Source organism: Sinohyriopsis cumingii, chromosome 3 (assembly GCF_028554795.1).
Source record: "Sinohyriopsis cumingii isolate HCF-2022 chromosome 3, ASM2855479v2, whole genome shotgun sequence".
NCBI classification, from domain to species: domain Eukaryota; kingdom Metazoa; phylum Mollusca; class Bivalvia; order Unionida; family Unionidae; genus Sinohyriopsis; species Sinohyriopsis cumingii.
Window position 1 is genome coordinate 133,244,470 of NC_142963.1, and position 12,512 is coordinate 133,256,981.

Below are 12,512 nucleotides of genomic sequence, written 5' to 3' on the forward strand. Positions count from 1 at the left end.
GTAGAAGCAAGTGCTGGTTATGATTTGGTCAAGGAATGTATCTTGAAGGGTTATGAATTGGTACCTGAGGCATATCGACAGAGGTTTAGGAATTGTAAAAAAGAAAATAACCAAACCCGTGTCTCGAGTTTGCTAGGTAAAAGAGCAACTATTTGACAGGTTGTGTGCATCTCAAAAGATTGATACTGCCTACTATTAACTTAGGTAACTCATATTAGTTGAAGAGTTCATGAACTTCATCCATAGTGACATCAAGACTTACCTTGATGAACTCCATATAGACACTTTGGAAATGCTGCTCATACAGCTGACAATTATTCCTCGACTCACCCTTGTCTTCCTCTCATTAGATGTTTAGTAAAAAATCATCCCAGTCTCATATGAGTAGTTAAATTTTTCAATCTGGCACAACTTCTAAGAATTAAACTTCTCATAAGACTAATGAGAAATCCTTATCTCTTCCTACATGCACATATTGCAAGAAAATAGTTATTTCTGTTTGCTATAAGCTAAAACTAAGCAACAGAGTGAAGACAGCTGTACCAAATGCTCGCTTCTCAGAGGTCAAGGTAAAGGTCACAGTTATATATTGGAAACAATACATTTGTTGGGTCAAACAAACCCCAGGCTGAATTTATTATGAAGAATTATGGACCACCATGTTGAAAGTTTCTATATCACTTACTGGTGATTCTGCCATTCCTATCCCTATTAAAATATTAAGGGACACAGGAACTTTTCAATTTTTCATTATCCGATTCTTTGCCTTATCTAAGAAATCTTCTGATGAAAGTGTTCTTATTCAATGAGTTGGGTGCGGCTTTATTCAAATTCCATTCCATAACATTAATTTGTCATCAGACAAAGTTTCAGGACCAGTGGCAATCGGAGCTGTGAATTATTTGCCCATTGAGGATGTTCATTTATTGCTAGGGTATGATTTAGCTGGAGATAATGTTTTGGTTAATCCACTTGTAACTGGAAAGCCTTGTCTGAATCAAAAGTTGATCATATAAAAAATGAAATCCCTGTTATATACCAAATACCTGGCTTGTGCAGTGACTAGAGCCCTAAAAAATAAGCTCTTGAGAATAAACTTGATCAGGAAATTATTCCTGACACATTTATCAGCAGTCTTTTGATTAGGTCACATTTGCTCCTGGCACTGGACCACTCAAGTGGTCTAGTGGTTAGAGCGTCCGCCTCGGAAGCGGAAGGTCGTGGGTTCGATACCTGGCTGAGTCATAACAAAGACTTACAAAAGTGGTACTAACAGCTGCCTCGCTTGGCACTCAGCATTATGAGGGTAGTGTTAGGACTGGTCGGCCTGGTGTCTGGATAATGTGACTGAGTGGGACATCATGCTACATGTCTGTGGCATGATGCCCCAGTGCTAGACCTCACTATAAACTGCCACACTGCAGACATCGTAGCGATATGACTGAAAAATTGTTAAAGCTACATTAAAAATCCAAATCACACACACAGTCCCCTGGCATTGATCAATCAAAATGTATCGATCCTCTTTTTACTAATTTATTCAATCCTGATCAAGGTGACAAACAGCAATCACTTGTCACAGGATAGGAAAAGATCCTTAGATCCCCTGATTGTTTTAGAGGTCTATTAATGAAACTGATTCAGCAGAGGTACCATCTTGCTATTTTGTGAAAAATGGGGTTATCATGAGAAAATGGTGACCCCATGACGTACCTGCAGGTGACAAGTTGTCAGCAAGGCATCAAACGGTTGTTCCTAAGTCATGGAGACAGAAAATTCTTAGTTTAGCTCTTGACACACCCATGGTTGGTCATTTTAGAGTCAATAAGATTTATAAAAAGATCTTAAATCATTTTTATTGGCCGATAATCAAAAGTGATTTTCTAAATACTGTAAATCTTGTTATATTTGTCAAATGGCAGGTTTTATTCCTTTTGAACCAGATTTTGGACATATTATCCGTGGACCACTGAAGTTGTTAAAAAACTTTTTCTTTGAAAGAAAATTCAAGATGCCCCATTCCCCTCTGCCAAAATAAATGGTGGGTACTTTAGCAGTCAGTGTCTAGTTCTTCACAGATACAGCTATTGCAGAGAAGGTAGAACTCTTGTAAAGTTTCTGTCACTTCATAAGTTCAAACAAGACAGATGATGAACGAACAATTTATGATACTGTATGTGTCATGTCGAACTTTCCATAAAGATCCTAGCCGTTGAAACACCTGTCATATTCTTAGCCTATTTCACAAATATATTCATGTGAAGAGTTCTTTGGAACCAAAATTTGTGTCATATTGGACTTTTTGAAAAACAATTCTTCAGAAACGCAGCATGTTTTTATGATCTTCCTTGTTATGCATTATTAACCCCATACTGCTACAGCTGATGCACATAAACTTGAAGACAATTCAGCTGCAAAGGTGACTAAGATACACATACTCAGGCCCCGCCCTAGGGCAAGGCAAATGAGGCATCGGCTTTGGGCCCCGGACTTTCAGGAAATCAACTCCGCATGGAATTGTTTTGCTTGGGGGCCCTGCTCATCGCATTCTGCCTTGGGCCCAGCACATCCAAGGGACTGGCTTGTGACATACTCAAAGCATGCGAATTTCACATCAGTGTCATGTGGTTTGATAGTAAAAGCATGTAGAACATGCTTCTCAAAATCTTCAAGTTTGATTTTGTAAAACAGATGTGATGCAACTTCTAGGCTTATGAAATAAGAGTACCACACATCACATTATATGCCCATATTGTGCTTTTTTCCCAGCAAATGACCTTGACTTTACTGTTAAATGCTTTACTGTTAAATGCCTGTCAGGTACACGATAAGGCATGGAACAAGACAAAATTTCATCTAAAAATATTTAGTTGGTTGAAAAGTAAAAAGCCCTGACATTTAAACAAGCCAGTAACTTCCCTTGTTTTTGTCTTATCCCTGGTACGGTGGGTATGACTAGAAATATACGAGACACTAGGAAGCCCAGATATACAACAGGCTAAAGTTGCATGAAAATACCTTCTTTGGTTCCAATGTTGTACTTGCACATGGATCGCTGATTTACATTTTCTCTGGATTTGACCTTAACCTTGAGACAAAAGTAATGGCGATGTAATCTCTCATTATGGAATATAAGTAGATCAAATATAATTAACTGTCTTCTGTAGTTTCAAAGATATCTTCCATGAAATGCACAAAAGCACAAAATTACATTTTCCGTTTGCCTGTATGTGACATGTGATGGACCGTCTAGTCATGATACATGGGTTTCATGAAATCTCTTCCAGCTGTCATGAAGTTGTGAACAGGACAAGCAAATTTATAGAGAAAAGAAATTACCCTCTCCCATCCCGCAAGCTGAAAATGTAAAACTATACATTTAAGCAATGAGACAGTGATATAGAGATGACTTTGTACATCAGAAGCAGGCAGATAAATCAGCCCTTCACCTGTGATGATATTGATTTTCGGGTGAGGGGCTGATATCACCTATTCATTAAAAGCTGGAAATAATCTGCATCCAAATTTGGCTGCACACATCGGTGTACATGTTATACATTTACCGGTATTTCTCATGGCTGTGCAGTGACCGTCGGCTGAAGGATTCATTTGGTGACATGTAGATTATATTTCCTGAGCAAATCATATGTTTGGTGACTTGTAAATCCACCTGGAATAGCAAAACCATCTGTCTCGTGGCCATTTTGAATTTCACACTTGATATGGCTATTACCAATTTTACCAGTATGTGTCTAAAGTGTATGTGGGTTTGTTCTGGAATGATTTGCATGCAGCGAAATTGCACATTTTAATGAACAGGTGGCATCAGACCCACATTGCACATCAATATCAACACAGATTTGTGGGGTTTATTTAACGGATTACATCAGAAGATGACCAGAAGGGTGAGAGAGAAACTGTGTGAAATGGCGGACAGAAAAAAATTATATGTGAAACGATGACAGGACAGGGAAAACGAAGGGAACTTTAGAATAGGTGAAAGATGTATCAATCCAAGAGGAAGTTGGATATTTTTAAACTGAAATACCTGCTCTCTTGAATCTTAAACAGTGCTCACCCAAGGAATCTGCTGACAGTATTGAATTAGCACTATGAAAGCAATTCAATGAAGAAAGAAGAGATAAAGCAGGGGAATTTTGTGCACTCCACAGAAAGAGAAGGAGCATTGTTAACATAAAAAAAGCATTAAAGACTGTCTGAAATTTTTTAAGCTAGGCAAATCACGAAGAGGAAGTATATATTGCAATTGCGAGCTTGATAATCGGAGAAATATGAAAATGACCACCAGATGCGAAGACATCCAATTACCATGTTATTTCCAAGAAGTGATGCAATACCCCAGCAAGATGAAAAGACCAATTAAGATGTCTATCTGGATGACTCAACAATGTGGCAGAGTGTAATTCAAAACCACTATAGCAGAAAGCAGTTTTAAACAGAAGGATTGAAGACCCACAAAAGGATTTCAAGAATCATGATATTCATGTATTACTATGCAAATTGAGAAACTTGAGGCCTACCAAGGTTTTGAACAGCATCGAATAAACTTTTCTAGAAGTGGGAAGAGAGGTCATTTCCAGTATACACTATTTTATGTGCTACAAAGACAATTAAGTGAAAGATGAAAATTGTAGGTACAACACTGATAAGCTGTGTTCGAGTGTGTTTGTGTGTGCTGGAATTATAACGTAGCTTTAACAATTTAAATCATATTGTTATGATGTCTGCAGTGTGACAGTTTATAGTGATGTCTAGCACTGGGACACTATGCAACAGACATGTAGCATGGTGTTCCACCCAGTCACATTATCCCGACACCAGACCAACCAGTCCTAGCACTAACCTCTTAATGCTGAGCGCCTAGCGAGGCAGCTGTTAGCACCATTTTTGTAAGTCTTTGGTATGACTTGGCCGAGGTTCAAACCTATGACCTCACACATCCGAGGCAGATGCTGTAATCACTGAAGCCACTGTAGCAGTCAGCTTTGTTTGAAAGCTAATGAGTAAAGACTGACGTTAAAAAAGGCAAGATCTGGAACAGTACCTCTCTTTCTGGTGAACCAAACACTGTAAACAAACATGCTAATAACTTTCAGAGGAACAAATTTGGTGACCAATTAGTAAATTCTTAGGGTAATCTAAATATTCCTGCACTAAGACAATGGAAAATAATGCTGAAGTTTTAAAACAAAATGAGTGAAAACCTTGTTTATTCACATTACAACTGTAATATGGGATGTTATAGTGCAACCAAGAAGACTCTGCAAAGTTAGCAAAGATTTATCAGTAGATTCCATTAAAACACTTCTGGTATATTCAGTTGCTTCTTTTAAATATTCAAAATAAATTCAGTTTTATGTTCAAAATAGTAACATATCACCCTTGTTCTTAATGAGATGTCATACTGTGAAAGAAAAAGTATCACTATAAACTTCCTTTGTTTCATCACGATTAAAAATGATTCATTTTATACATAAAATATATTTTAAGTGTAGCTTGGGGAAGGGCAGATAAATTCTAACTTTAGCAGCAAACTTTTCTGTGATAGGTCTTTATTCAAAAGCTGACTCTCTCCTAACATTTGAGTCTCATTCAAATTTCATTTTATTTATTAATCAGACTAAATGAAAACACTGGGCCAGTACACTGTATAATTTTTCCTGTACAATTTTTGCTTGTACCATTAGAAAATGTCATGGTAGAAACATAACAAACAGCAATTCTTACATTAGGATTGGAACTCCAGTGTCTTGATCCCAGACACAATTTGTTTTCCAGGTTGAGAAGTCCAAAGCTCCAATTTTTGAAATCCTAATACAAACGCCATGTATTCACATACCAATTTTCAATATTGTAGGTAAAGAGTCCAGTATATTGATGGCATAACATTTGAGTTGGTGGGAATATGATCACAGTAACTTAGATTTGGTATGGCTGAGTTACCTCTCTTGTTAGGATGTTCAAATTTTCTTGACTGTAGGCCATGCATGGTACCATACATTTAGGGGATACTGTATGCATAAACACACAAACAAATGGACAAAATGCAACATCTTCCCGCAAATTAGTTGACAAGATCATAATAGCTGTAATCCTGATGAGATACATCCACTGATTTGCCATTAATTAGTGGAAAACCTCAACAGAAAGTGTATCTAACTGTAGTTATTATCTGTTCATCACAATTATTGTGTACCACTTTCTTAAGTTCCACATTTTTATTCATTAAAACAACTGTATTGCTAGGTGTATCATTCCTCTAAAATAATGTGTACAGCTACACTTGACCAAAATATCAAACGGTAGAGAACCATCACTTATTATTCAAAATTCTGCTTACTAAGCTAGAAAATCTCAGTCTTGAGTAGGGAAATGACTCAAATGGTCATGGGAAAGAATTGGTAACCCAAACACCAGTGTCGGCTTTTGAGCTTACTTATATATGGATGATCTGTATTTGCCAGGTTGCTTCAAACTGATGGCATTTAACAGATGTATCCTTTGACAAAGCTGGGACATGGATATGATAGTTCTAGATCAATATCTATTCACTATGATACCTCAGAGGATAACCTCTCAAATACCCACCATTGAAAGGCTTCAACCTAGTGTCTCTTCTCATGGCGTCTGCAATTATTTTTACATTTGAAATTTTTACCACAAATTTCACATGCAAATAGTCTTTTATCGGTGTGCACTGTACTTGTATGTCTTTGAAGGTCATATTTTTCAAAGAAACCTTTGCCACAGATGTTACAAGTGAAGGATTTTACATCTAAATGTATCTTCATGTGCCTTTCAAGCTGCCCCTTTTGTATATATTTTTTCTTGCACAGTTCACATGCAAACTTTTGATCCTCATAGTGAATTCTTCGATGAGCCCGTAAGTAACCTCGCTCTTTAAATTTTACATTACAAACATCACATTCATAATTTTTCTCTCCTGAGTGGTTTCTCAAGTGTGCTTCAAGGCTACTCTTTACTGTGAATGTTTGTGAACACTGGTCACATTTAAAAGGTTTGTATCCTGTATGCGTTCTCATATGTAGATTTTTTGCACCTACCTGTATAAATCTTTTGTCACAAATATCACATTTGTATGGTTTCTCTCCAGTATGTCGTCTCACATGTGTTACAAGTGCACATGATTTCTTAAAACCTGCCCCACATATGTCACATATGCATGGCCTGTCTTCAGAATGTGTTTTTTTATGCATGTCAAGTAGTGACCTTGTATAGAAACATTTTCCACATGTTTTACATATAAAATTCTTTTTGCCTGAGTGTTGTTTAGTGTGTTCTTGAAGCTTATAACGCGATGGGAATTTTTTCTTGCATGTATCACATTTATAGGGCAAGTCACCGGTGTGTCTTCGCACATGTAAATTGCATGAGCCTTTTTGTGTAAATCGTGCCTCACAATAATCACATTTATACGGTTTTTCGCCAGTATGTACCCTCATGTGTGCGACAACATGTCCTTTGTCTCTAAGACCTGCATTACAAAAATCACATTTATATCGCTTTTTTATCTCCTTTTTTCCCTTCCTTTCCTCTTTCATTGTATCATTTAATTTACAACCTGACCCGTCCTGTTTAGCAGTGTGTGCCATGCAATCCTGGCCACAATAGTTTTCCATCAACTTCTTACCAAACACATTTTTGTCACTCTTTCCTCCACTGTTTCCATCTTGCTCTTCTTCATTGTTCATTGACTTCATGCTTCCTGTATCTTCTTCCATTTGGGAAACTATTCCAGTCATTGCAATTCAAGCAGACACCACTTGGTGATGGCAGACAGTCTACAAAAGATCATGGAATAACAATGAATACAGTAAACACTATAAACAGATGCAGTTTTTCCAACATCTGTGTCAGGACGATGTGAATTATATAGTTAAAGCTTAATCATCAGACATGTATATACTCTCTTATTAGCCGAGTCCAACAAAAGTGTACAGATCCAGACCTGTCATTGCATAATGCACCAACAGATCTGGGTCTGTGCAGTTAGGAGTAAACAGTAGAACAAGCCCCTAATCTGAGGTGCATTATTACTATAGCAGATCTGTATCTGTTTTGTATTCAGTTTGATCCAAAGAACTTATAAGCAAGTATATACGATATTGATTATTAAAACTCATTTCAAACTGTGTTTGTATCCTGGATTTATACCCATTTCAAACTGTTCTTGTATCCAGGATTTATATCCATTTCAAACTGATTTATACCCATTCCCAACTCTGCTTATATCCAGGATTTATGCCCATTTCAAACTGTGCTTGTATCAAGAATTGATACCCATTTCAAACTGTACTCATATCCAGGATTTATAACCATTTCAAACTGTGCTTGTATCTGGGATTTATAACCATTTCAAACTGTGCTTGTATCTGGGATTTATATCCATTTCAAACTGTGCTTGTATCCTGGATTTATACTCATTTCAAACTGTTCTTGCATCCAGGATTTATATCCATTTTAAACTAATTTATACCCATTCCCAACTGTGCTTATATCCAGGATTTATGCCTATTTCAAACTGTTCTTGTATCCAGGATTTATATCCATTTTAAGCTGATTTATACCCATTCCCAACTGAGCTTATACCCAGGATTTATGCCCATTTCAAACTGCTTATCTCCAGGATTTATACCCATTTCAAACTGTACTCATATCCAGGATTTATAACCATTTCAAACTGTGCTTGTATCTGGGATTTATAACCATTTCAAACTGTGCTTGTATCCAGGATTTATACCCATTTCAAACTGTACTCATATCCAGGATTTATAACCATTTCAAACTGTGCTTGTATCTGGGATTTACTTCCATTTCAAACTGTGCTTGCATCCTGGATTTATTCCAATTTTAAACTGCACATATCCAGACTTATAACCATTCCAAATATTAATTCTTGCATAACAAAGCCAGTCTGAGCATGTCTCCTCTTGTGATGTCAGCAGTTTAAAATATTGGATAGTAGGATGTGGATAAGACCATGTAAATACAGGGATTGGAAGATCATGACTGATACTGCAATGACTCAAAAAGATAATGCATATCTACTCAATCTCTTGGGATTTAGCAAGAGAGAAATAAATAAACAATAAAGGAAAGTGTGGCCGACTTATACAAAGTGTTTTAAAATGAAATTAATGTTTTAATATGAACAAGTTTGTCCTATATTTGAAAGTTCGAAGGGATCATCTATTCATCTGTGTAGTTTCTTTGTAACTGGCATTTTAAGTATTCTGTTAAAATGTCAAATGTAAATGATGAACTTCAGAACCAAAAGGCTGGCAAGATACCTTTCTCCACATAAGGCATGTCAAAGAACATAATTTATATAATGTAAATAGACACAATATATTCATTAGTGGAGAGTTTTGATGTGGACTGGAACTGTAACATTTATCTCATCAAATTTTAAAGATTATCTGTCAGTGAACTTAGACAATTCACCACATGTAAAAAGCACCTTCCTCAACAAAGGCATTATTGTTACTACATCTTACTGTACACACCTAAAACTAATGTCAACTAATATAAGATGTTATTCATTAGTTATAAGCTTACAAACTGTAAAATCTATTATTGTTTTCAATTTTAAATGGTCAGTGGCTGTCAATATTATCATTTTACTGCATGTACAAAACATCATAGTCACTTTCCCATGTAACTTCATGTGAGAGCTACAGTGAATGTGATATAATATGAGGTGGGAGAATTTCCAATCCTTGTATGCATAATTCATTTATATGGTAAAACTGTTAAATATTTAAATATTTGGTGGTCTGATAGCATGATATTGATAATATGCAGTTGGCTTCATCTACTGTATTAGTCTCATGGAAAACTTTGAATTAGCAAGGTGCGTAACAGTTGCTGTCTGGGCCAAACTTCATAACCCAGTAGTAATAGGATAACCTTTTATATTTAGTTTCAGCTTAAGAAACCCCAATAAAAAACAAAAGTACAAAATGCAAACAAACAAAACGTTCAGCTTCATCATGGGATTGAATGGACATACATATTTAGGATCGAGGGACGCACACATAAAATTGCATGGGGGTAATCGGAAGTAATTTTGTAACTATATATTTTTCCTTCAGGTTATTGATTTTCTTAACATTAAGCTCGCACCGAACACTTGTGATTAACGTCTGGTTAGGTGCTTTACGGCACACCAACACAAATAGGTTATTAACTGCCGCGGCAACTGGAGTATACAAGTACCTTGCCCAAAAACACATCACAAAGCTGACCTTGATAGGTCCGATGGTAGGATTCGATATCTCACCCTTTTAGTTGTGAGTTCTGCACGCTAGTTGCGGTTCGGTTGATTAACGTATATTTATAGTAATTTCTCTCAATCCTAAATAGCCTATAATATTTTTAAAATAATCCGAATGAATGCCAGTTTGGAAAACCCTTATCCAAGTTTTTGCATTGAATGTTGGAGCTGGAAGGCTACAATGGGTCAAATTCATACAATCAGGGAGTTTCAAGAGTATACATAGGTTTTTAAACCAATATAATACTTACCTAGAATTTCACCGAAATCATGCAAGCTAGCATCAATTTAGGTCGCATTGGAGAGTTTCGTAAATTCCTAATTTAAGGCCATCATTTGATTTATTGAACTATTATAGTCTCCTAATTAAAGATATATATATATATATATATATATATATATATATATATATATATATATATATATATATGTGTGTGAATTCGGTGTTTGGGCATGTTTTGCTCTTGACAATGATATGAGGTTTGTACCATGATAATAAGATACTAATTCTCGATTGATAAGTAGAGTTAGCCACATTCAAAAGCATAAAGCGTTACCGGGGACCAGTCTACTGTGTTTCCGCTGTTTGCGATAACTTAGGTCTCTCTGGATAGTTTCGTATTTTGACACCTATCATTTATAAATTCACACAGAAGCTAAATCTGTAATGTGGTTTAGATTTACTTTGAGTTAGGCTTGGAAATGGGCAGGCTTGTTGGTGACTTCTTGTCACAATCAGACGAGCATTGAGATCAAATGCTTAACTGGAGCTGCAAATGAGTAGCCACATTGGCTTACCTATTTACGTGTGTCTACTACAGAGGTAAATATCTAAAAATCTAGATGGTTGAGGGTAGTCCAACATGTAAGACCTCGACGCTGATATTTATGTTGTGAGCGTCAAGGTCTTACAGTAGACCAACAAGTTGTTCTCCACCTTTTTATGTGTTTGACTGTCGCCGGCAGTAAAAAAAAGAAAAAAAAGGTGGAGAACAACTTGTTGGTCTAGGTCTTACCGCTTAACTAACGATGCCGTGTAGCGTGTTTTGATGTCGACAAACATTGTTACGAAAGTCAAATTTTCAGGAATATTTCACACAACTGACAACTCAAAAAAAACGACGCTTTTCTACAAAGTCAAGTTTTGACATTTCAGTCAGACCTTACTTACTCTGATGTCTTTTCTCTAATAAATTCAAATTCTCACAAAAGAAATGGACCTGTTTTCAAGTTTCGTTGGCATACATTTCAGTTGGCTGGAAAGCGACGAAAGCCGGGAATGCCGAAATTGGGTTGAGTTGAAATATTATTCTTTAACGAAACAAATAAAAATATATTATGCCTATTGGAACTGTAAGCAACGGTTCGTTTTGTTGAAGAAACATATCCCCAACATGAACATACTTGAACTTACTTCGACATACCTCGACTACCGTCGCATTGCAACAAATTCAAATATATATCAACGGAACGTGAAAATGCGTCCATTTGCTAGTATCATATTTTCATTACGTCAGGATAAAGACAGCACATTAAGTATATTAATTACACATAACTTAGTGGAAGAGTGTCGATATAGGCTGCCAAGTATGTGAGATGTTCCTGAAACTTTGATTACTCATTCCGATGTTAACGACATCAGAACGCGCTATACAAGGCCGTTTTTTGGATAGTAAGACGTAGCACTAAAACAAAACCAATATGTGCTATGTCTTACATTGTAGGACTAGCTAATTTGTTATAGTACTAGTGAACTCTATTCATGCATAAGACACATATTGTTTCTTTTAGCTGCCTTGTCACAGTAAAATATTTAAAAAAGCTCTTTGCTGTCAAAATCTCATATGTATGCTTTCTACAAAAATCATTAGTTTGTTTTTATTTGTATCTTCAGTGTAAAATTATTCTCATTTTTCAGCAGTAGATCATTGTCGGATGAAAATTCACCAATTAAACTGTCCAGTGAGACCTGAGAATTGCGGTCAACAACTTGGAATTCTACACTGTTACTGCTATTCTCGAGAAATTGCCGGTCTGGTTCTTCTATTTTTTTCCCAGGCCGAATTTATCAGAAGTTTTGTTTTTGTTTTAATAGAAATTTTCATCGATGTGTGTGTTAATCTGGATGAGTGGTCGAGATATACGTTTGCTTTGTCAATGCGTTTTTTTAAAATGAATCTCCCGCTGATAATTT

At 36.2% G+C, this 12,512-nt stretch overlaps 1 protein-coding gene across 3 annotated transcripts; it reads right to left on the reverse strand.

The window, feature by feature from the left end:
* Nucleotides 1–5,214: 5,214 nt before the first annotated feature.
* On the reverse strand, nucleotides 5,215–11,576 carry LOC149803894 (uncharacterized). Of its 3 annotated transcripts, none has more exons than XM_089953712.1 (2): nucleotides 11,490–11,576; nucleotides 5,215–7,823 (listed from the first exon to the last, which is right to left on the reverse strand). In XM_089953712.1, exon 2 carries the CDS (start codon nucleotides 7,782–7,784, stop codon nucleotides 6,627–6,629), a length of 1,158 nt encoding a protein of 385 aa, XP_089809838.1. In that variant the 5' UTR covers nucleotides 7,785–7,823; nucleotides 11,490–11,576; the 3' UTR covers nucleotides 5,215–6,626. The 3 variants fall into 3 exon arrangements, with proteins under 3 accessions (XP_089809838.1, XP_089809839.1, XP_089809840.1); XM_089953713.1 differs by lacking the exon at nucleotides 11,490–11,576 and adding an exon at nucleotides 10,570–10,646; XM_089953714.1 differs by lacking the exon at nucleotides 11,490–11,576 and adding an exon at nucleotides 10,261–10,544.
* Nucleotides 11,577–12,512: the final 936 nt, after the last annotated feature.